The sequence below is a fragment of the Prunus mume genome, linkage group LG8 (genome assembly GCF_029339155.1).
Source record: "Prunus mume cultivar Tortuosa linkage group LG8, ASM2933915v1, whole genome shotgun sequence".
In the NCBI taxonomy this organism is placed as follows: Eukaryota; Viridiplantae; Streptophyta; class Magnoliopsida; order Rosales; family Rosaceae; genus Prunus; species Prunus mume.
Genome location: NC_142705.1, coordinates 8759002 through 8783519, shown reverse-complemented (window position 1 = coordinate 8783519; position 24518 = coordinate 8759002). Strand labels below are relative to the sequence as shown.

Below are 24518 nucleotides of genomic sequence, written 5' to 3'. Positions count from 1 at the left end.
TCATTTTTTTAGTTACTAAAGCAAGCAACTAGGACTAGCCTAGCCTAGTGGATGCTAAATTTACTAGTTAATTGCCCTTTGATTTTCTGATAATGACCAACTCTAAAACAAATGTATCAATTTATTCGATCATTTGCAAGGGACTTCTAGTTTAAATGGTTACAATACGAGTTATTATCTTTGCTTTCGAGACCTGTTTTACTTTCTCATCTCTTAACATTGCTTGTATTAAAAAGGAAATTAATTGCGTATCTAAAATGTCATAATGACAGACAAAAATGCTCTCGAACGTAAAATTAGGAGATATTTTCTTGTTAAAGTATCAGTCTAAAATGTTGGTCGAATTATAAAAGAAAATTATGTGTTTTGAGAAATAATCATTTTACTATCTTTTTGAGCAACGGTGAAAAGCCAAAAAAAGTGTGGCATTAAGGGGGCTTTGATTGTGGTGTGCTGGGAGGTTAATCACTTCTCTAACGGGATTTTGGTGCCAACAAATTGCTTGACCTAATTATTAATCAAAGCTTTTTGTGCTAATTGCTGTTTTTACCAATAAAAAGAAAGATAAAAAGAAAGAGTTGATGCCTTCTTGGTTCTGCTAAGAAAGAATGATGAAAATGTGGCCCATAAAGAATGATGCATTTGGTTTGACAGAAGAGATAAAGGAGAAGCAAAACCATCATCATACCACATTTGCTGTACACTAGACGTTGAATTGCTTTTCAAGTATTTAATTTAGGAAAACAAAGCAATTTTTTACTGCACCAAAATATGTTAATCAGCTAATCATTGGTCATCAGAATAATAAGACCAGCAAGGAGATAAGATGTTTCTCAAGGTGAGGGCATGGTTAATTTTTGCTCTTTGTTGCCATGATCAGTCACCCCCAATAAATGTCTCCCTTTATTCATCTTCACACTTTCCGGAATATCATTTACATGTAAAAATTTCATGACAAGGGATGACATAAACATTTTTCCGGTAGTGCTGAGTAATAGAACAATCTAATTATTTTAAATAAAAAAAAAAATTTAAGTGTTGTGAATATAAGAAAGTTACAAGTTAATCAAATTCGGATATATGCATTCTTCGAACTAAACGATTCTGTCACGTGATATTCGACTGACATTTTCTCAATTATGGGTGTAATATGCACGATGATTTAGCGGTCTAGTTTTAGGTGATGAAAATGTCAATTGTGATTGCAACATAATGTCATTTGATCAATATCATCTTTCAAAAGGAATTTTAAATTTTAGTCACTAGATGATGAAATAGCGGATAGTACGACACTATATTTTACTTGTTAAAAGGAAGTAACTTTCAGAATGAATGTATCGCTTCAATTAGGATCCAAAATTTTAGGAGTTCATTTGGTGGGTAGGGTAATATTAGACTCACACGGTTACATAACTAGCTAGTCTCTACAAACAGAATATCAGAGTGCAATTCACCAAAAAAACAGAATCAAATTGCAGTACCTTCACATGGATTTACATCGAGAAAGTCAGCATAAAATTGGAAAGTCAGGAACAGGGGACAGGATTCCTGGCAAGCAAGCAGGCCAAGGCCTGCCATTTCGCATTCGAAAATCATGTTCTTTTAACATTGGATTTACATTAGTTTGAATTTCTCGCCTACCACTAAGGAAATGTAAATCATGTTTGAGTTCAATGCTTGATTCAAATTGAACTCTAAGAAGAGTAGTGACAAAAGAAGAGTTCGTACCCTTTTCAAGGAATTATAAGAATAGGACAGATATTGGGATGAATTTTCTCTAATCTATTTATTTAATTTAGTTTAGTTTTGACCAGATTATGTCCCTAGCTAATTATACATATTTGTCGGCTATAAGCTCTAATACTAAAGCATTTTACTCTCATGTTAACGGCAAAGTTTGAATCTTACTTTGTTTATCTTGTGAATTGAAAACAAAAACAATACTTAATTATATCGTTAACCTAACTTAAATATGGATCGATATGGTAAAGAATTCAAGGTGTAGTGGTTTGAAGTGAATGCTTATTTAAGAAAAAATCCTGAATTCGAGTCCTAATATTCGTGTAATGTGTATAAATTTAGTATTCTATATCACCCTTCTTAATTGGAAATATCCTTAAAAAAATGGAGTTTCACTAAAACACCCAAAATAGGGGCTGAAATTATAAAAAAAAAACCCAACACCTAAAACACTTTATAAACACACCCAAAACCCATCATTACACACACTCAAAACTCATTTATAAACACACCCAAAATATATACAATTATTGATTTTAGGTGTGTTTCTATGTTTAAATAGTATTTAAATTTTTTTATAAATACATATCTAGGATTGAGTTTATTTATAAATTTGTATAAAAAAAAAAAAATACATGGATTATATGAACGGCTACTTTCTCAAGTTGAGCACGTGATGGAAACACTGATATTTCCCCTAGACAACAAAAACAAAAAGCAAATTTAAATATAATTATTAAATTATTGATATGAACGGCTACTTTTCTCAGGAGAAGGAGAAAACAAGGCTAGGGTTAGTTTGCCTGGTCAGGTTAATTAATTCACCTGACCATCAGAACATGTGAGGTTGGCCTTGAATTTCGCTTTTTTCGATGACGAAATTTTTTATTTTCGAATTCGGTTATTAATTTATTTAGTAGGTGGGTCAACGGTGTGATGGTGAAGTAGACTTTTATGGGTGATTTTACACTGTTTGATCATATTATATTTATTTATATTTTATAATAATATTGGCACTGTAAAAAAAATAAAAAATCATGCAGCAGGTACGTAAACGGTAAACCCAATAGAAAGAAATTGAAGAAGATTAAGCAAATATCAAGTTGCAGCATCTTAGTCTGGAAGTAACTTCGACCCCACTCATATGTGAGACTCTTGACTTATTGGACGTGTTTTATAATTCTGCTTTTGCATGGGGCCACATGCCATGCCAACTTACTATACTAAGCAAAATCAGTCTCCATTTTAATCCACAGATTTTTTATTATTTTTATTATATATAACCGCTATTAGGAGGATGAGAATCGAACCTAAGATCTCGGATGCAAAAGTAAATATTCTAAATTATTTGAACTACAAGCTCGTTGCATCCATTTATAAGCATTAATTAACTCTTTAAGTTTAGTGGTAGTTATATTTCTTCTTGGAAAAGATTCTAAATTTGAATTTCCTAATAGGTGAAGGTGGTTCACAATTTGTAGGTCAAATCAAAGCCATGTTTGGCACAAAGAGTTGTAAATCAGAATCCATTCCGTCGGCTAAAAGGGATCGATTTAACTTTTAACTTTTTTTTTTAAAGATCTTAATAGATCTTTAATTTCAGAATCAGAACCAAAAGTCTTTCAAGCCGTACCGAATCGGTCAGATTGGACTCTAAATTTGGGTGGCATGCTGAAGAGTTGAACTACATAAATAATATATATACCAATTTTTCATTATGGATGTTATTGAAAATGATTTGAGCCATTCAAATTTTAAGTCATTTTCGTTAATCACGATCCAGGCATAAAAGTCAGCTAAAGATACGAAGCCCTTCATATATATAACAAATTTTCATATTGGACATTCAAATGTTGAAATTTGTGGATGTTATCTGGAAATGATTCGATCCATTCAAATTTTAAGTCACTTTCAAGAATCACGTATTCACGCACAAAAGTCAGCTAAAAATTAAAAACCCTATAGTAATGATATATTTGAAACAGTGAACTCATCTAAAAATTCGATCACAATTGAATGACTAAATAGTTTCTGATATTCCAATCTAGAGAATTTGTTGTAATATACATACACGCACATATAAAAATCCTTGACCAACTAAGGATCTTAGATTGAGAGAGAGGCAGGACGCTATTGGCTCAAGATTGGTGGTGGGGGTTGGGATGGACCATGAAGCATTGTCTCTTAATGTACATGAAATTAATACAAAAGCTGAATTAGATTCGTAGGGTTTTAGAGAGGGGACCTGCATGGACCAACAAATAGCCTGGTCACCATCCACATGAGAAATTACAGAGATATGTGTAGAAAACTTGTCTTCAATGGAAAAGTAATGTCGATAGAAGATGCCATTTTGCAACAAGCCATTGGATAATGCCATTGTCATTGTATGTAGAAAAGAAGACATTGTGAGGGTCCATACAGAAGAACCCTAGAATTTCTAATCACCAAACGAACGGGTGGACTTTGTGGGCAACCATTTGCTTATTTGTCTTCCTCAATCCCACATTATGTTCCCTTAAACACTGATTAGTCAGGCTATCAATTATCTTAATTTCTTCGTCTAATATCCGTTCGGTTTTTTGAAAGATATAGATGGCCGGATTTGATAAGAAATGTTTGTTTTCACTTTAAATACATTTGTACAGATTAATAACGAAAGATACATTTGATTGACATGTGCTGATAACGTTACGAATAATAACGACGGCTTCTCTATCTTACTAATTAATGCATCACTCTCTATCATCAACAGGGACTGATCGAGACTAATGGAATAAAAAAATTTGGTTTATAATTTTAATCCAGGCTAATTTGTCAACGAAGTTTAGCTCAATGAAAAATTGGTATATTGATTTGCATACTAGTAGTCTCAAGTTCGAACTTTCATGGTACTGTTATAGTGCATGTGTGTGAGAAATCCTATTCCTATATAGTTTAGATTATCGCTTGTACTAAAAAAATTCAGACTAATTTAAATGAAAACCCTTTTTCGGTTGGTGGTTTGAAGGATAATTAAAGATATTTGTGCCTCAAGGGTAAGGATCTAGCCTCTGGGTGGGGGTCACTTCTGAAAGTAGACTTAAAAAACTTATTGAGGGGTAGGTCCCTATAAATATTTTCCTAATTCTAGTTAATTACATGGTCGTTTTCTAGTTTTTAGTGGACGAACATGCATAGCATTCATGCTTAATAAACAGGTTAAATTTTGTGTAAGTAATAAAATTAAGATGAGTGGAAATTACATGAAACGCCAAAAGTGTCAATGTCAAAATTTTGCATAAGGTTAATTAGCCAATCAATTAAAGTAAACTTGTTTTGTCTTCACTCTGCTGGCTGCTTAGCTTGATCCAGTCTCGCAATCATCCTCATGTTAAGTCAAGTTTATGTATCTGACACGCACACACACACATCTAAATCCATTAATTAATCTATTAATTTACTAACTAATCTATTAAACATGAAGATCAGTGATGTCACCATGATGCTAAAGATGCAGGAGAGGCCGGGAAGGGGAGACGAGGAAGATTTGATTTGCAGTGGTTCATGGTGGTGATTAGGATGATAATATAATATCAAGGCGATTAAAAGATGGTTATGCATGCTTAGAAGAATAAAATCATTTGGTAGGGCAGGCTCTAGCCTCGTAATAATATTATTCTACACACTCTTCGATTGAAGATTATTCAAATTAATTTATAGTTAATCCGAGAGAGAGAGATACACCATCCCATGTGCTTCACTTTCCTTCAAACATATTTTATATAGAAATTGATTTTGGAAAAATTTAGCAATAATTTTGTAGGCAGAATGGGACATACAGGTGGGATTAAGAGGCCAAAAAGAAATAACATGGGATTCATTTCTTCAGTTTAGGTACAAAGTGGAAAAGGCTCCAGCATATAATAATGAATAAATAAAGAAGGCTAAAAAGAGAGCATCGATTGATGTCGGTTCTTTTATTAAAAGTTGTACTAGCTAGAGGATTGTAGTTTCGGATAAATGAGGATATATATATATATATATATATTGAGGGGCAATCTTCCCTATTAAAAATTTATATTGTTAAAATTTGCATTACTATTAGTTCGGACTAATTGCTCGATTGATCACAAATTTAAATCAACTTCACTTTACTAATATTCTATTCGTGGATTGACAACATAACATGCTAAACCGTCTTGTAAAAAATTATTTTTCATGCTTACAAAGTGCATGTTTTGTAAAGCATCTTTCGGCCAAGTATTTTAAAATGAGACAAGGCTACCCTAACACATTCCTAATTATATTATTATATTTCCTAAACCATCACCATTAACCAAATTGCAAACCTAGCTACATCGCTAAGACTTGAGTGGTGGGGTTTTGAAATGAAATTACTTTCACATCGAATTATAACATTCCATTACAAAGTTTAAAGGGAGTTTATGATTAGATTAGAGGCTCCCTCGTGTGGTGGTAACAATTTCTTCAATTTTTATATGACAACTTTCTCTCCTAAAATCAAGTAGTAGCTAGGCAGGTATACAAGTAAAGGTAGTGTTTGATAGAAAATAAAAAGAAAAAAAAGGGTTAAAGGCGGTGTGAATATGTGAGGTTGGAGAGATATATAGGCCTAGGCATCACTTTCAGAGAGAGATGGGATCGGATCATATATGTTCGTGTGATATGGATGGAATAAAGGCAGAGAGGTTTTAAATCTAAGCTTTTGGATGGCTACGCTTTAACAGAAGCCTCCCGTGTGCCTCACGGGATGCAAAAGATCAAAGGCCCCCTTAAAGGAAGATGCTGGATGCATCTATCATCTATTGCATGCAACTTCAACTTTGCCTTTATCAAATTATCTTCATCCATCTTTACAATCTTCCTTTTGTTCCCATCACACCATACAAATCTCCATATTCATCAAACCCTTCTCACCCAAGGGTTAATAAAGCGGTTCGCATTATATAAACACATGGATGTTATGTCAGAAAGTAATTTAAAAAACACAATACGAAACAAGCTGTAAACTCAAATGTCATAGATTTGAACAAGTAGATATACATATTTAGGGTTTACTATGAAACCCGTGCCCGATAAGGAAAGTTGAGTTGTGGAGTTTTTCTCTTTTCCAATAAGAAAAAAACAAGAAACTTGATTATAAGAGATGCTATTTTTGGCTTAGTTGCTTGTCCAACAATCATGCTTTAGGATGGCATGATGGGGATACGTTACCTAAAGCCCATCGTTGTAAAGTCGGGCAATGATTCAACAAAACACCAGGCTGGACTAGTTTGGACTGATCACAGCTTTGGTGGAATTGAGAGTTCTTATCAGAACCAAAACTTACTTTGTTTGTAAAGAACCAAAAAGAGAAAACAATCATAATAGAGCTCATAATTTTGTTAGTTGCAAAAGGCTTCAACATCTTAAGATCTTGTCCTTTCGTTAAGTAGTTGACGATGTTAATTCCCATGTACAAGACACAAGAATTACGTTTGCCTTCACCAACTGAAAGAGATTCCATTCTCCCTCAAATTCAATGCTTTTCACCAACTATCACAAGAACCTATTTGTGGTTTTTTTTCTTTTTCTTTTTTGGTCCAAAACCCATTTTGTCCCAAAAAGCCCCCAAGGACAACAAACACTTTGGAGAAATGGCACCGTTTCAAATAAATTGGCTCAAAAGACAATTCAACGACTGTCCACTTCTTGTCCTGAGTTTTAGTCATCCCTTTCACACCTATGCTAACCAGATGCCAAGACAATGGCTAATACAACTGCGACTGCATTTCCATACTTCATCCCCTTCCTTACTGCGATACCATGTGAGAGAACTCTCAAACAATCTATAAACCGGATCAATACAAGACGCGTTTTCTGTTCAGTTCGTACAAGTGATGAGCTGAATTCAAACCAAATATTAAATTAATTATAAACATATGAAAAAAAAAACAAAGTCGAGCTCGAGTTTTATCATACTCAACTCATAAAGCTCACAAACAGTGCGTTTGATTTTTATTTAGACACGTCAAGCCCAGTTTAAGCTCAGCTTGTTCGTTGATACTTCCAAATGTACTCAAACTATTTCCACAAACAAAGCCAGCTCAAGCAGCAATCGAGGCTGAAGCTCGAGCTTGAAAGCTATCATTCTCTACGTATAATAAGCAGGCAGCGAATACTCCTTTAAAACATGCACATCATCAAGCGTATAAGCCCATCCAATGGTTCCATTATAGCAAACGACTAAAGTCATCCTCAGAAGAGTCGCTAGTCTTACAGAAACAAACATAAATCATAGTATCCATTTATTATACACTCATATACAACAAGGTTTGAATAACTCGGAATGAAACCTATGAATTTCAATAGTGACCAGTGCTCTACCTTTCTAAAAGTACAAAAATACTCCAATCCAAGTATTTGAAGTACTCTGATCACCTTGCGTCAATTCAATATCCATCAATGTCTTGTTCGGCTTCGTACCCTGTAACGTCAGCTCTCTGAATCAATCTCCAGGAGTATGAACATGCCACATGACGAGTGTCAGGCAACAAAAAAAGGAAAGGGAAACACAGTAGGGTCACCTTGGTGAGCGGGAGTAGGTGCGTGAACGATTACGTGTTCGGGAGCGGGAGCGGGAATGAGACCGAGACCGAGACCGAGATCGAGAATAATGTCTTCGGGAACTCTTGCTTCTACTCCGACTTCTACTATCTCGGTATCTTCTGCAGTAAATGCATTTCACAATCATGGCCAAGATAATATAATCACAGAATAGTGGTACCCACATACTTCTGACCCACCAGCCACGACCACATGATTCAAGTAAAAAGTGGACCTAATCCTTGGGGATTATCGGCCTTAAATTCATAGTTGGAGCCTGCACCTATCATGTATAAAAATAAAATAAAAAATCAATCAACTACCGTGGAGGAGAGCGGCTATAGCTCCTGCTACGACTACGACGTCTAGATCTACTTAATCGGCTTGTTTCTGCAAGTTTTTCCAACCTCTGGCGCTCCTGCTCTCTCTTTTTAGCAATTTCAGCAGCAGTATCTTTCTTAACTGAAAAGGCAAATAATTTCATAATCAGATTATATGAAGATCCAACACAAAGTACCACAATAGCCTTCTCTACCATCACCCACATACTTTGTTTGTTCAGCTGCCTGCTCATAATCCTTTTAAGTCGTTCTTGAGGAGTTTCTTTCTTCTCCACTGGTTGCTGTTTCAATGGCGCACCAGAAGTACTTCCCTTAGTTAACTTTGCTAACGCTGAGGATGTGCTGTGAGAAAAAAAAAAAAAAATCAACTTTAAAAAGTCATACATATATAGTTACAAGGATATAGCAGAAATCAGGTGACAAAAGCAGGATGAAAGAAAATAAGCATAATGGTTAATAAAGCCTCCAATAGGCACAATAACTATATTAATTTTTGGAAAGTTAATGCATGAAGAAAGAAAAAAGATCTTCTGATCTAGGCTCCATGAGATACCTTGCTGGTGGTTTCACCACTTTAGTGCCCTTATCCTTCTCAAGGGATGCACCGGATGCTGGATCAACGTGCAGAGCCTCGAGTATGAGACCAGATGAAGGCCTACAAGAAAGAAGAAGCATTAGGGATATCAGTTCAGGGAACAAAATGAGCTTCAGAAAGGAAGCCTCCTTCCTTCTTCCTCTTGGCAGTTAGGCTGACAACCCTAAGCCTGATATATTCTAAACGACAAAATTTTTCCTCAGGTAACAAAATGGGTGAAAAGCTGCAGCAGAGTAAAGACTGTCCAATGAATCTTTGCAAGAATAAAAGGTCGAGTGCTCCGACCGGTTTAACACATCGGCCTGTGAGGGAGGAGATGATGGTGGAGAAAATCCTGCACGCTTTGATTCATCCTTATCTCCGGAGCCCCCAAATTCAGTAATATATTCTATTTTAGAAGTTGCTGGTTTGCTTCGATGAGCTTCATCAGAATGTCGTCCACGAGGATATCTCCGTGAGTATGATGGTGAGTATGATCGCGATCTTGACCTGCACACACAAGTAACAAGAAGTATGTACCAAGTTCCTTTTTGTGGTAAAATACGAACATACACAGCAATGGCATAGATTTTACCTTCTTGAGCGAGGATAAGCTTCATATGTTGGACTTCGTCTAGATTCACTGCAGATATAAATAGGTGCAATCTTGTATAAGAGCTATGGAATGCAAAATTCCACCACTTGGAAACAGGAGCAAAAGTCAAATAAAAAGAAAATTTGCAGCTTTTACCGGTACGGATCATGGTGGAGCACCTGAGTTCCAGTTACCCGTGCAGCTTCTCTTTCCCTCTCCCTTTCTATCTGAGAAGCCTTCCTTCTTTCCTTGCGACTCATCTTCCTCTACATATTTTAGTAAATACAAATCATGCATTGATCACTACTACAACAAGATTGGTCATTTAACCCAAAGTTGTGAGAACTTACAATTGCAGGATCGCCTTTGATCACTTCCTTTTGTCTTTTCTCCTCCTCCTTAGCTTTCTTATCCATGTATACAAGCCAACCATATCTTTTTATTCCAAATTCTTTTGCTATTTTATCCATTCCTTCATCACTGCTATCATCACTGTTGAAATCATCCTCATCCTCATCTTCTTCATCATCTTCATCATTATCATCAGGGTCTGAAAACTGAGCCTCCTCTTTTCCATCCCCTTCATAAGAGAACCCCACCTGTGAATAAGAACCTTTAACAGCAGAAGATTGTTGCATCTGAGACCTGCCACATATGCATCAAAATATAAGACATGATCCCACAAGCAGTTAAAGTATCAGTCATAACATCATTCATCATAACACTCACCAACAAATTTATTTAGTGCAGGAAAAGAAATAGCCACATTAGAACACCACACCCGCAAAAATGTAAAAGAAAAAAATCAAACCTCTCAGGAGCAAATGGAGCAGTAACTCTTGTCTCTATTTCTTCATTCACATGTTGCAAACCCTCTTCATCTGTAACTGTTGACGTAAAAAGCTTAAACGGTGACAATCTTAAACTAAACTCCGTAGCTTATGAAATGTTTTTGAACACCAAAGATTGATAATTTTAGTCTTTCATTGATAGCATCTAGCATTACTCTACTCTTAACAGATAGAGATAAACATTTCACACAGAAAAACAATAAAAAATCTACAAACTTAAGATGGTGATATAACTATTTTACATAAAACTAGTCTGTAATCTACATTTAATTGAAGACATTATGATTAAAAATCAACATAAAGTACCGACATCCTCTACGACGATGCTTAATTAAATCCCGATAACGCTCAAAATTAACAAACTCTTCTAATTCTTCCTCTTCTTCCGATTTTTCTTGAGCACGTAAGTGCCGGGACTCTCGAATAAAATCGAGAAGAGCACGCCCATCAAATCTGCATTTCACATACATACACAAAAATCAAGCTACAATTGACCCCCAAAAACAAAATTAAAGCTACAACTTTTGCAAAAAAGAATGAAAGCATTGCAATTTGTACCTATCAATCAAAACGTCCTGTTTCCCATTCCAAGGAATCCTGAAAGAACGAAAATTCGAACGAAACGACGTCGTGTTCAAACAAACATATGCCATATCTCCATTTGCGACTAATTTAGGAGCAAAATTCAAGCTCAATCAAGAAGAAAGAGTTAGGGAAGAGAGGCATTACAGGCCTTGCTGGTCCTCGGAGGCTTGGTAGAGGCCGTCGTCGCGGTACAAACGGCAGCGGGAGCCAACGACCTGGATCGATTGCTGCGGGTCGCCGCGGCGCTTGGCCAGGAAAACGGCACGTCGTTGAGCTCGCTTTCGAGCGGCGTCCATCATGTCGTGGACCTTCCGCTCCGACCTCCTTGCTTCGTGCCACATCTTCGACCGATTTCGGTTTGATTCGATTCGGATTCCGATTCGGGTCGACTGGTTGAGTTGCGCACCTAACAGAAGAACAGAGAGCCCTAACCCTTTATCAGTTCCCACTTGTTGCCTCCACCACCGACTTATGTTGTGAGAAGGACGAGACCGGATTGACCGATAATAGGATACAAGCTACTTGGCATTTTGGGTTTTGGTCCAATGCAAAAAATTTTGGCATTTTGGGTTGTGAGCCCACATTTTTTCAAGCCCAATTTTGATCCATATTTTGCTTGCGCATATATTCCCTGAGTGCAATAAGGGATTGAAAATTTGTCATTAACTAAAGTCATTTAGAGCATTTATAGTGGGGGTTGTATAATGGGGTGTATGTTAAATATACATCCTTTGTTATCGAAATCATTGGCAATGAAAATGTGTAAACAAGTGCAAATTTGCATCACCACCAGAGATGCAGATTTAGATGTACATATACATTTTATTTTAAATATCTTGCAGGTGGGATCCAGCTGGAAAAGGTGAGATAAAGTGGAGAAAAGTTAGCAAAAAAGATGCTAGACCAAAATACATATGTGGGCTCATTTTTCGGTTTTCATCTCTCCCCCTCCAACGGCTACATTGCTGGACCAACAGCTTTAATTTTAAAAAACAGCCCGCTTTTATTGTTTTTTGGATGAAATTATATCTTCTCAGAATTTAAATCTTTTTAAGTCTATTTGTTTGAAAAAATAAAATTAACCTAATACACAAAAAATTAATTTTATAAAGCTAACACAAAAACAAATTAAGACAAAAAAAATCAATTATACATTTTTCCTATTGGAGCAAAAACTACATTTACAACTCCCGAATGTGTAAGGGGATGTAAAAGCTGTTAAATTATTCTATATGAGTTGTTCTATAAGGTCCATGTATATGTAACTTAAAAGGTGATAAAAACCGTATTGAATCCTTACGTTTTTTCTTCTTTTCTCTCATGGTCTACTTTCTAAATGGCTTATTAATATCGAAACCCACCCATCTCATTATGAAAATTCTTGGTTTGAAGCGCATGACGGAAACAGAGACGCAACCAGTCCTTGTCCTTGTATTAATAAGAACAAAGTAAACAAATTGAACCCATAGGATAACATAGGATGATAACAAAATGCAATCTCTAACCTGCTTTAATTGTACAACATGTTCTTTTCATCACTCAAACTTTATTGTTTAAGATGGTTACTTTCATTTCCTCTATATCTGGCGGTGGATCCACTAAGGGACAAGTGCAGGCAGTTTCCCTCACTCAGTATGGGATCCGCCCATGAAGTTGCCCAGCTTCTTTGTTGTTTTCTTGGAGCCTAGGGGCAAAGTCTACAAACTGTTTGATAAAATGCCTCAAAGAAGGCTAAGGCAGGTCAAGGGGCCACAGGAATGGCTGAGACTTGGGCAACATTAGGTCAGACTTTATGGAGGCAGGGCAAGGTGCCAAAGGAATGGCCGAGACTTGGGCTGCATTAGGCTAGACTTTACATAGGCAAGGTAAGGGGTCAAAGGAATGACTAAGACTTCGGATGCATTAGACTAGACTTTACATAGGCAAGGTAAGGGGTCAAGGGAATGACTAAGACTTGGGCTGCATTAGGCTACACTTTACGTAGGCAAGGTAAGGGGTCAAAGAAATGACTAAGACTTGGGCTGAGTTAGGCCAGACTTTACAAGGTTCTTGCTCCCAGGAAGGAAAATTCATGGATCCGCCCTGTAGTTTGAATTTGATTCTTGTCTTGTAAACCTAAAAGTCCAGCTTTGCTACTACACATTCTGGCTAGTTCGGTTTGTAAGTTCCATGTTTTGGTTCTATAACTTGATCTCATAGCAATCCACCAATGTACCATAAAGCACTCTGTCATTATTGAGAGAAGGGCTTGGTTCTTGAAAAAAGCGGGAACCTGTTAACTAGGAATGATGGGTCTCCTTCCAGCTACCCCAGCTAATAAGTTTGATGAAGGAATCATCTTCTTCTATATGGTCCTTGTTTGTTTACTACTCAAAAGAAAAGTATCAAAAAGCAATTCCACCGATAGCTTTGGCTTCTTAAAAGAATTCAGGCGACGCTTGCTGCGTGGATCATTATAAGAAACCCCACGACGTACGGCCTTGAAACTCAATGATGTATGTCAACTTTAATTTGAATTATTTTGTTCAACAAATACAAAACAAATGCATCGAGAGGAATTTTCAACTTTCAAATGTGCTGGCCAAGTTTTTCCGCTGCTATGGTGGTCTTGCGCTGACTAAACAAGTAGAATGGAAGTAGTGCTTGTGCTTTTGCATTAAATTCAAAAAGACATGGGACACCTGACATGATGAACACCACACGTCGCCCATCATTTTTAGGGTTTGGCATGGGAACGAAGGGCTACAAGTCAACAAAGCTCAAAAACACACAGTCAAAGTTGCCAATTAAAAAATAATCATCATGATTTAGAAGAAAATTGGTTTAGAAGAAAAAGAAAACCACCTTCCATTCTGCTTGTTGGTCAAGAATAAAATTAAAAAAAAAAAAAAAAACAAGCATGGCATCCACCCCTCTTATATGATGTCGTTTTGCCCATGCTTTCTGGGTCAATATACAAACCTAAATATCAAGCACATATGTCATACATTATTATTGTTATTAATTTTGAACCTAGGTCGGTTGCATGTATCACATTATGTATATAATATATAGATTAAAAAATTAGGAATTGTGACATAAAATTAATTTAACAATTAATCTATTGTTTATCTGGAACTTAAGCCTCCAGGGCCTGACAGACAGCAACCTCTTGCAGTGCTGGACGTGAAGTAATTGACGTTTTATAGATTAAGTTTGATTATATATATAGTTACTAGTATATTAATGTGAAGATTAAGCTAACTCAAGCTTAACTTGTGAGATATTTGCCCGTTTTCTTATCGATGGATACTCTTGAGTATACAAGTGGGGAAACAAACGTAAGCACAAATTGTGAATTAATTATTATGGCGTGCTTTGTCTGTCAACCAAACTATACAAGTCAGCTCCTCCTCCTCCTCTCCTCATGTATTATCATAATCATCATTAACCATCATCTCATAAATTGACCGAGTTCATCTTCGATCAAGTTGAAAGTTTCGGAGAAAAATATGTATAGCATTCTTAAAACAAAAAGCCACAAAAAAAAAATACAAATTTATAAATAAACCCAATCCTAGACATGTATTTATAAAAAAACCCAAGCACTATTTAAACATAGAAACACACCCAAAATTAACCCCAAAGTCAACTTTTTGGGTGTGTTTATAAATGGGTTTTGAGTGTGTATAATGATGGGTTTTGAGTGTGTTTATAAAGTGTTTTGGGTGTTGGATTTTTTTATAATTTCAACCTCGATTTTGGGTGTTTTAGTGAAACTCCCAAAAAAAAAAGGGATGATGGTTTTAAATTTGTGTGAGCAACCTTGCTACCCACTCCTATCATGAAAGTGAAATAAAACTAATGCAATATATGAACATTAAAATGAAACTAAACTAAACTGATTCATATGTTACTTTTAATGTCATAAACTACTGCACCAATTTAAGCATCCCCTTTCCGTCGTGTGCGCCAAGTCATCCAAATACCCCCACCCTCAAGCTAAAGCCACCCAGCTTGCAATCACACAATATATTGTGAGAAAGTTAAAAGTACATATATGATAGTGCGTGATTGACTTAAGATGTGACTAGCTCGCATCTTTTTAATTTTAGTCGTAAGACTATTAGAGTGATAATTGCCAGCACAACGAGTCAACACAAAAGACCATTTGTGTTAGGTATTGGGGATTACGTTCATATCCTCTGGGCATAACCATTTAACTTCTTGTCTTGGCTCCATCACAAACATTGGTTTTTGCAATGTCTTTCCTTTAGTAACGTCAGAACATTTTCCCGCGAAGCAAACAGAAAAATCACCGAAACTCTATAATTTTTTTTAATAAATAAATAAAAAATAAGAAAACGAGTGAAAAAGGGAAGGAACAGGTCATGATGACGCGGACCAACCAAAGCAAAGTCTCTAACACTACTGGGTCCCACCTCACCTCACCTTCCCTTCATTCCTTCCTTCCCATATAAACCCTCCTCCTCATCAAATTAACCAAAAACGCCAAACAAGCGCATAAGCGCTCCCCCAAAGCCCCAGCGCGCGAGGTCCCTCTGACCCCCCACCACGCGTGGGGTGGTGGCTGAGCCCATGTCTGAACCGCACGCGCCGCCTCCTCCGCCGCTCTACAAGCAGCACTCCTGGTCCCCTGACGCCTACCGAGACGAGGCATGGCACCGCCGCAAGAAGATCAATGGCAGATCGAAGCTCCAGCGTAGCAAGAGCGTCACTGACGAAGACCTCGACGAGTTGAAAGCCTGCATCGAACTCGGGTTCGGGTTTAACTCCCCCGAGTCGGATCAGCGGCTCGCCGACACCCTGCCCGCTTTGGGACTTTACTACGCGGTTAACAAGAGTTATTACGACTCGGTATCTCACAAGTCTACGACGACCCCAACGTCCTCGTTTTCGCCAACCCCGTCCGAGTGCGACTCGGTGCCCTCCCCCGTGGACAGCCCGCATACAATCTTCGGACCCGGTATGTGTATTTTCATGCGATTCCAAAAACAGGGTTGCGTTTATTTTTTGATTTTCCATCTGATTTTGGATCAAGTTCAGTTCTTTACTTTAATTTTTTTGGGGTTATGAATCTGATTTTCTGTTTGTTTCCCGGGAAAATGGAAATGGGGTTGAAGGAGATACGCCGCAGACGGTGAAGGCGCGGTTGAGGCAGTGGGCCCAGGTGGTTGCTTGCACGGTGAGGCAGAGTTCTTGAGCTGATTGATTAATGAATGTAACCAAACCAAACCGGAGTTATGAATGTAACCAAACATCAACGTCAAAAACTTGGTCTGTGATTATTGACTGTGATCTTCCAATTTCCCACAGACTTTGATGGATTAATAATAATAATTAGGAGGGATTAATTTTTTTTTTTTTCTTTTCAAACAGTAGTTGTAATGTGAACCAACTTCTTGTACTGGGATGGATTGACCTTTTGCTTTTGGTTTCTTTAATTGGTAATTTCGCTATGTTCTATTCCATTTGTCTGCTCTATTTTTTTTTTTTTTTTGGGTTTCTTATTTGGTATTTAGTACAAGACTTGTGTTGTGTCTGAACCCAGATGTAAAAATGGTCAAATTAGACGCTTTGTTTGAATGTTTGTGTCTTGTACTTTGATCGAATAGGTTCTGTAATTTCCTTTTGACAACTTATATAATACACACTACACGCCTAATAAAACATGTCTTTTATAATGCAATGAAGAATATTCTTGTTTGAATTAGCGTTTTTTTTTTCTAGAACATTCCGTTGTTCAAGATATCACGAGACATGTTGAGGTGGTGTATCGAATTTAGTAAATAGTATCTCATTCTCATCCCTACCCTTCTTAAGACTAGAAGGTTCAAGGGGTTGTTAAAGAATGATAAATTTGTCTTTTCACTTTTTCGAGATTTAACTAAGGAAACTGAACAAGAAAGTTCCCATCTGTCATACTTTTAATGGATACAGCTCGGCTCGTATTATTTCTTGAAGGGGAAGGCAATGAAGTGGAACCGCTGAAGAAGATTCTCTTCATATGTTGAACTTTCATGTTTATCCAGTAAAGTTTAAGATATCTTAAAACAATATTTTAATTGGGATGATAGAGTTTAGTGTTAAATCAAAATGCAAGTTACCTTAAAAAGATATTCATTCACTTTAACTTTTGTGTTTTGTTTTTATGTTTTCCATCCGACAATTGAGGTTAGGGTAATACAAACTTGAGATCTTTTTTAATATTAAAAAGAGAAATATGACTAGAATAAGAGTTGGTCGGTCGGGTAATACGGATAAGAGTTAGTCGGTACTTAAATATTTAACATTAAAAAGAAACATATGACTAGAATAAGAGCTAGTCGATATTTCAACATGTACGACTAAAATAAAAGATAATCTGCACTTAAAAAAAAGGAAAGAAAAAAGGATTAGCACTAATAGAGCTTGTCGATGTCAATCTGATTTGGTGACATGTGCAACAGATAGCTGGCTCCAACAAGCACCACCAAAAGCACTAAGCCTGGTCCTTATCATGGCAAAAGAATACTAAAAACATGCACAATTCAATTGCCCTTTATGTATAAATCATACAGTGACTGACTGAAAATGGGATCTCCAATTCAAAACATGAAAAATGTTATTTTTTAAAGATTTTTTTCACCTCGTAAACGAGAAAGAGAAATCGAATTTAAGACTTTTTAAAGTAAGAAAAAAAAAACACCATTAAAATAAAATTAATTTCAAAATTATAATTTAACAACATAACATCTCGAACCCGTTTAACAAAATGAAAAGGCCTTGAATATTGATACGAGCAATCAAGTGTTGTCAACCATAAGTGGCCCATTCATCAAGGTTTCCAACTAATATTTGCCCGTTGTGGGCCAACCATGTGGACCTGTATAATCATAAAACTCAAGAACAATAGGCTATCATATTTCTTCCTCCCCAATTCTACAGCACAATAACGTTGTACACTAGCTAACACACCTGCACTGCACAGCATGTTGTCGAGTTCAAGCGAGCACATGCGTTTGATTATTAGGTCATATACATGATTGCCCATAGCCATACGATCTAAGTTCTTTCTCAGGTGACAGAGGGAGGGGAATCAGGGATGGTTCTTACTTTCCTAGCTAGGTCTTTAAGTTTTAACTTTTTGGGAAGCAAATTATGATCCCACCTTTTCTATTATATGCTATGTTACTATCTTCTTTTTTCTCTGTCCATGCAGCTGTTTAATTTCTTACGTAAGTGTTCCATAAGGTTTATTGGGTTACATAACCCGGCAGCATCTCTCATGTCATATAACGTTTCATTTGAGAAAAAAAAAAAGATATACAATCCGATACATGTAAGTTTTTCTCTATATGCTTACAATTGACGATAACTCTGACCAGTGATATCAATTACAAAGAGGTATATATAACCCAATTGTTTTTAAGTTTGCCTTCCAAATGTCATGAGTGGAAAGAAAAGTACTCCTTGCTTTCCTTGTCCAAATCCGAATCAAAATGCATATCCAGAGCATGTGCATTTGAGAAACACACTTGTTCTTTTTGGGTTTTGATAAGAGACACAAAGTTACAATAGACCCAAGCAAACCAAAAGCATTGAAATATATTTAAGTTTCTTGCTAGGGCCCAAAAACGAAGAGACCAGTGTGTGCGTCTATGTCGTGTAGCAGTTCATCTTTCTGCCCTTTAAGATCCATTCTTGATAGTAGACTAAAATTATTGTTCTGTTAAAATCAGTGTTGGTATAAAATAAATAAATAAACTCTTGCTAAATGAATTAGTGGGAGTGGACTCCCAAAAATCCTAACTCCCTCTTTTCCAAAAAATATTATAGAGCCTTTTTTATTTTAAGGGGGGAGGACTCCATTGTTCTTCCTCCCCTCTCCCCTTCTCCCTTCCTCCCTTATCATCTATTCTCCTATTTTTAAAGACATAAAGTTTTCTCTATTTGTCTTTGTTTTGTTATGATTTTCCTCAACTCATCACATGCGGATGTGTCTCGACGTCGGATCTCTACCTGCGTTTCGGTGTTGGATCTCTACCATCATCTTTTTTTAAGATTTCTTCGTGTTTGGAATAAGTCGCAAAGACCCTTGAGTTTTCTATGTAGCTTTCCTTTTATTAGAGTTTTTCACATCTCCTTTGTGAGACATATTTCTAAATCAAAATTCATTGTGAATACTCTTATCTCATTGTATTGTTTGTCAAAATTATACATTAAGACATATTTCTGAATGTCAATAGTTTTAATTGACAATTTGACAATCCATGATGTGTGACTATCTACCAATGGAACTTTCCTATTGATTTGACATTGATATTTTTTTTCTTTGCAATCAACGGCACAGATTCAAAGTTAAGCAAACATAATATTTCAATTTCCTTGTATATATAAATTGCTCAAGTTGCTAATAAATAGAGCCAAATTGCTAATTGTAAAGGGCTTAAATCCTTTTCTCAAGCTTTCAAAGTTGGTGTGAGTTGACATTCGCTCCTTGTTTATTCCTTTGGAACCAGGCATAGCACCAAAAAATCTACTCAAACAAACTTCCAAATGGCTGACAATATATATATATATATATATATATATATATTATATTTTCTTCTAGTTTACAATTTCAGAAAAATAATCTATAAAAAGTTGAATTTCTTGTCGCAGGAATATGATAAGTTGGATAGATCTTTGAACTTTCGTCCCAATTTTTTGTCTTCGTATTGAAATGGATTGATAGGTTGCCTCTTTTCTAGACTCTCAATGCGTGTTAACTAGAAGATGATGATCGAATTGTTTAAAATCAAGCTTCCCGCATGTTAGTTCAACTTCGCCAGTTAAAAACGTGAAACTTACAAGATGGTCGTGATGAAGGCTATTTGCTATTCAAAGACGCGTCTGAAAAATGTTTTGAAATTCCGTTACATGCTTACAATTACAGCTAGCTACTACGATTCATTCAAATGACTAATTAAATTTGAAAAATTCATCTATTCTGTGACCTAAGGAAACGTTCCATATTTTATTTTTACACTTAAACTATATATAAAAACAATCGAAATAGACCATGTATGTACCTCAGGGCACGTCAGTCTAAAACATGACTGTTTCAATGGTCATAATCTGCTCCCCTAACTAAATATATATATAGAAACTCTCTTATGCGGACGTGCGAATAACATTCGGACATCCGGAACTTAATGATATTTGTGTGTATTTATTTAAACTGGTCGTCTCTTTGACTGCTTGAGTATGAAATTTCAATGCTTCTTGCAAGTTCTGGACGCCTACAAAACAGGAGCCATAGCCAGCAGGCTTAGGAAGGAAGAAAGAATAATTTAATTATGAGCCTTTATGGTGTCAACAAAACCCTACGATCGATGGCTGGCCCTGCCCCATTCGACAAGCGCATGCAAATGTTGGGTCTATGAAAATGACTTCCATTTAAATTATATACCTAGTGTTTCAACAGTTTGATTGAGTGATGCGAGAGGCCACTTTCCTTGAATTGGGAGGAACAAGTTCATCTCTACGTACGTTTGGTGTACAATACAAAATGTGTATGTTCCTTAAATTATGAAAGTTGTTGAAATTGACCAAATCGTTTACTCTCTCGCTTCTTTTACCTCCCAACCCCAAAATAATTCTTCTATCCCATCCCTAACTTCTTATGAATCTACGTGAGACTTGTCTTATGGAACGCAGCCATCAACAACTTTAACTCCCTTTTTTTCTCTCTACGTATTTGGCATCTGATTCTTATTAGTTATTTTAGGTTTAACTTTCAATACTCAAAATTCGAGAATTAAAACCTAAAATTTGAGCTCAAACAACAATTGTACCATAACATATAGTCAATCATGTCGCCAGGATTGAGGGAACTTTAGTACTATCTAAAAAAGAGTCAATAAAAACCGGTTGTCTACCAAAACACCGTGTTTTTAACCGTTGAAATAATAACATGTCAATCAATCAATCTCGTCTTTTAATCCGTCAACGTATTCATTCTCATAAAAATAAACATTATGTTCATTTCTTAGAAAATATAGTATCTCTTGCGTAAAGAATTTTTTGAAACCCAATACATAAATCGCCAGTTTTATTTTCATAATACTAATCCTATTAAATTTTTTCTTTGTGCTTTTAAATTTCCAAAAGTATTGACTCAAACACCCCCCCAAAAAAAAAAACTTTTACCGATTTGGTGTAAACGCACCAAAGAAATAAAGTGTCAACACTAGGAAAGACAAACACGCTTTTGACAAACCAATGTCATTGTTAAGAAAAAGAGACCTATCGAGAGGAAAAAAGATACGGAAGAAATTTGAGACAGGTAGATGAACAATGAGAGAAGTGAAGAAGAAGAAAAAAAACACACCGCTTTAAATCTCTTGAAAATTTCATATGTGAGGCTTTGTCGTTTGGTCACAGGGTCATTCAAGTCAAATGGAAGGGCGGAGAGATGCAGGCAGTCAATATTTTCTGTGACAAAATTCCAAAGTTTGTCGTAGCATGAAATGAAAATATGAATACGTGAGGCTTCGTCTACTTCACGCCATATATTAGGCTACCATTCTAAGATTTATCAAAGATTATTCAGCTCCTGGAAAACGAAGGCTGGGCTGCTTCTTCAATTCTAAACTGTGACAGCTACAGAATTGTTTTTGTGCCACATGATTTTTATCACCTAGAGCTACATGGCTGTCGTTTTCATCAACCTTCTCCTTGACAAAATTCTAATTGTAGTTATACTTTTCGTTGAAGAAAACTTCTCCAGTATGATCTTTGTTGTTCATGATTGGTACGGGAAATAAATTTTGATGTTGAAAATTTGTTCTTCGAAGTTGTGTACTTCACCAATTTTTGTTATTATTCTACCATATCCCAGTCGGTAAACACGCAAAAAAAAGAGAGTATAAAACAACCCCCTCCAGCGCTAAGATCGTAAATTGAAAAAATATATATTTATTATACATTAGAGTTGTTTAGAATATCGTTTTATCAATAATAAAAAAAAATTACAAATATAATTTTCCCAATAAAATTTAATATGTATAACATCGTGTGTATATATATATATATATATCCATTCATTTTTGGTTTCTTACAGGTTTTAAAATCATCCACAAAAGATCCATTGCAATCTAACTTCGACATGAAGTTACTTAGGCTATTGATAAGGTTGTCTGCATTAATTCACAAAAACACTCAATGTATTCATTTAGACAGATGAACCTGATAAAGATAAGTATCTAATCATTGATTCGTGACATGTCGGCAGCTTAACTTACGAAAGAAGACCTCTCTCACTAAACCCTAATACCCATGGTTTAATGGGTCAAAGGTGTTTGGTAATCTATTTTACATTAGGATATTGTTTGCCTCTTTATGGTAAGGAGGAGTATCTCCTTACCGGTAATGAGAAGGAGATACTCCTCCTTCATACGAATCACAGTTTGACACATATGCAAAAATAATTTATTAAAAATACATAAAGAAATTTTTTTGCACGCATATCACACTGTTATTGGCAGGAATGTAGGAACTCCTACTTATTAGTAATTAGGGAAATATTTTCCTTTACATTATGCTAGTGAGGTAATTAATTTTCTAAACTTTTCCAAAAGTCGGGCCCACAGAGCAAAGCATTTTCTCCTGTTATTTTCCTCTTTGATTAAATGGATCCTTTTATTTGTTAGGTAAAAGATAACCAAGTAGTTACAATAATATATATATATATATATATATTTGAAGTAATTGGAACATCAAACTATGCAGTAGCTAGATGTCGTTAGGCTGTTTGTTGTTAATTAGAAAGATAAGATATTAAAATATAGATGTGAAATCTCCCTCCCTCCAAATACTTATATCTTCCTTTAAAAATCCATCGAGGCACTAAAATATATTAAGTTTTAAAAGAAAGAGGAAAGAGGTGTCTTATGACTAACAATATATCATTATACATCTTAAAAAATCATTTTACACTCCTCAAATTTTGATTTTACTTTTAAAAATCTTTTATATATGTTTTTTTGTGGTGTGTGAGCTTTTGTTTTCATTTAGTTTAATAAAACTATACTATATAAATCAAATTAGATTTTTTCTTTTGGCAAATAATTCAGATTGGATATTAAGGTTAACTTTTTGCTTTTATTCTTTAAAGTTTCAACAACAACTATTTGTTTGGACGGTCACAAGCAGAAAAACTTTCTTATAATAGGGATAACATTATTTTGCTATTTTTGACTAATAATGCAATAATATGTGAAAAAGTTATCTATCGTGTTATTGCGCTATTGGTCGGGAATAGCAAAAAATACTATCCCTGTGCATGAAAGTCTCTCGATCACGGGAAATTTTTTTTATTTTAAAAAAGGGTAACGAAGAAAGGAAGAAATTAATCAAAGTTTGAAGGAGTTAGGTGAGGAGAGAAAAAGGCTCTTGATCGACTTGTTGGCCAATATAATTCTATACTTAAACCTGTTATTCTTGTCCTGCTCAAGCAAAATGCTTCTTTCTTCTTCTTCTTCTAAAGTCTCTCTACACATTGTTTAAAGTTAAAAAAAAAAACGGTGAATGCCACGTGGACGGAGATGATTGATGCAAGTGAGAGATCGACGACCACTCTCTAATCTTAAGAAATGGAGTAGAAGCTTCCCCCTCAAGGAAGAAAGAAGCGATCAAAGAACTCCCACCTATATTCCCATTAGAGATATATATTAAAATGGATCCACCTCTCTCATCATTTTCTTCAAGAAAGAAAAAGCGTGTTGTTGGTCCCTTTGTCCTAAGCCAAGCACTTTTAATTATCTCATCTTTGAAACACGACTAAAGTGGGGTTCGTGTGGTGGGGTTTCTTTAATATATATATATATATATATATATATATATCAAATCTATCACAAAATGTAGGAAGGTAAAATTTTTATGATGTTATCTTATGAATCTAAATCCTAAATTAAATTTAGATTGCTCTTTCATAAAAGGTTACGGTTCAAGTTTTAGCATCAGTTATTACCCCAAATAAGCAATGTCAAACGGGTACTTAGAAATTTAATTATAATAAATATTGAATGAATATTCAACTCATTAGATCAACTAAATTCGTTAGCTATCCGTTATTAAAAAGATTATCCTTTTTAAAAAGAAAAAAACTCAAATAAAATGCATTTACATCATAATTTTATTATCAAAACATTATATATGAAACATTTGAATAAAATGTCTAAATTATATGCATTTCGACGAGTCACTCATGCGTTCTATTC

General features: G+C 35.5%; 2 protein-coding genes across 6 annotated transcripts; one reads left to right on the top strand and one right to left on the bottom strand.

Annotated features, from left to right (window-relative positions):
* Positions 1-7927: 7927 nt before the first annotated feature.
* LOC103339886 (CLK4-associating serine/arginine-rich protein) lies at positions 7928-11750 on the bottom strand. Of its 5 annotated transcripts, none has more exons than XR_514696.3 (14): positions 11419-11750; positions 11248-11286; positions 11000-11142; positions 10650-10725; positions 10189-10483; positions 9995-10104; positions 9839-9886; positions 9550-9753; positions 9223-9324; positions 8878-9011; positions 8652-8790; positions 8310-8450; positions 8110-8209; positions 7928-7997 (listed from the first exon to the last, which is right to left on the bottom strand). XR_514696.3 is itself a non-coding variant. In XM_008243236.3 (13 exons), exons 1-13 carry the CDS (start codon positions 11613-11615, stop codon positions 8185-8187), a joined length of 1653 nt encoding a protein of 550 aa, XP_008241458.2. In that variant the 5' UTR covers positions 11616-11750; the 3' UTR covers positions 7999-8184. The 5 variants fall into 5 exon arrangements, 2 of the variants coding, with proteins under 2 accessions (XP_008241458.2, XP_008241459.2); XR_016122596.1 differs by having other exon boundaries at positions 7928-7992; XM_008243236.3 differs by lacking the exon at positions 7928-7997 and having other exon boundaries at positions 7999-8209.
* A 3999-nt stretch (positions 11751-15749) lies between these two features.
* LOC103339884 (uncharacterized) lies at positions 15750-16745 on the top strand. The gene is made up of 2 exons (XM_008243235.2): positions 15750-16240; positions 16398-16745. Exons 1-2 carry the CDS (start codon positions 15853-15855, stop codon positions 16475-16477), a joined length of 468 nt encoding a protein of 155 aa, XP_008241457.1. The 5' UTR covers positions 15750-15852; the 3' UTR covers positions 16478-16745.
* Positions 16746-24518: the final 7773 nt, after the last annotated feature.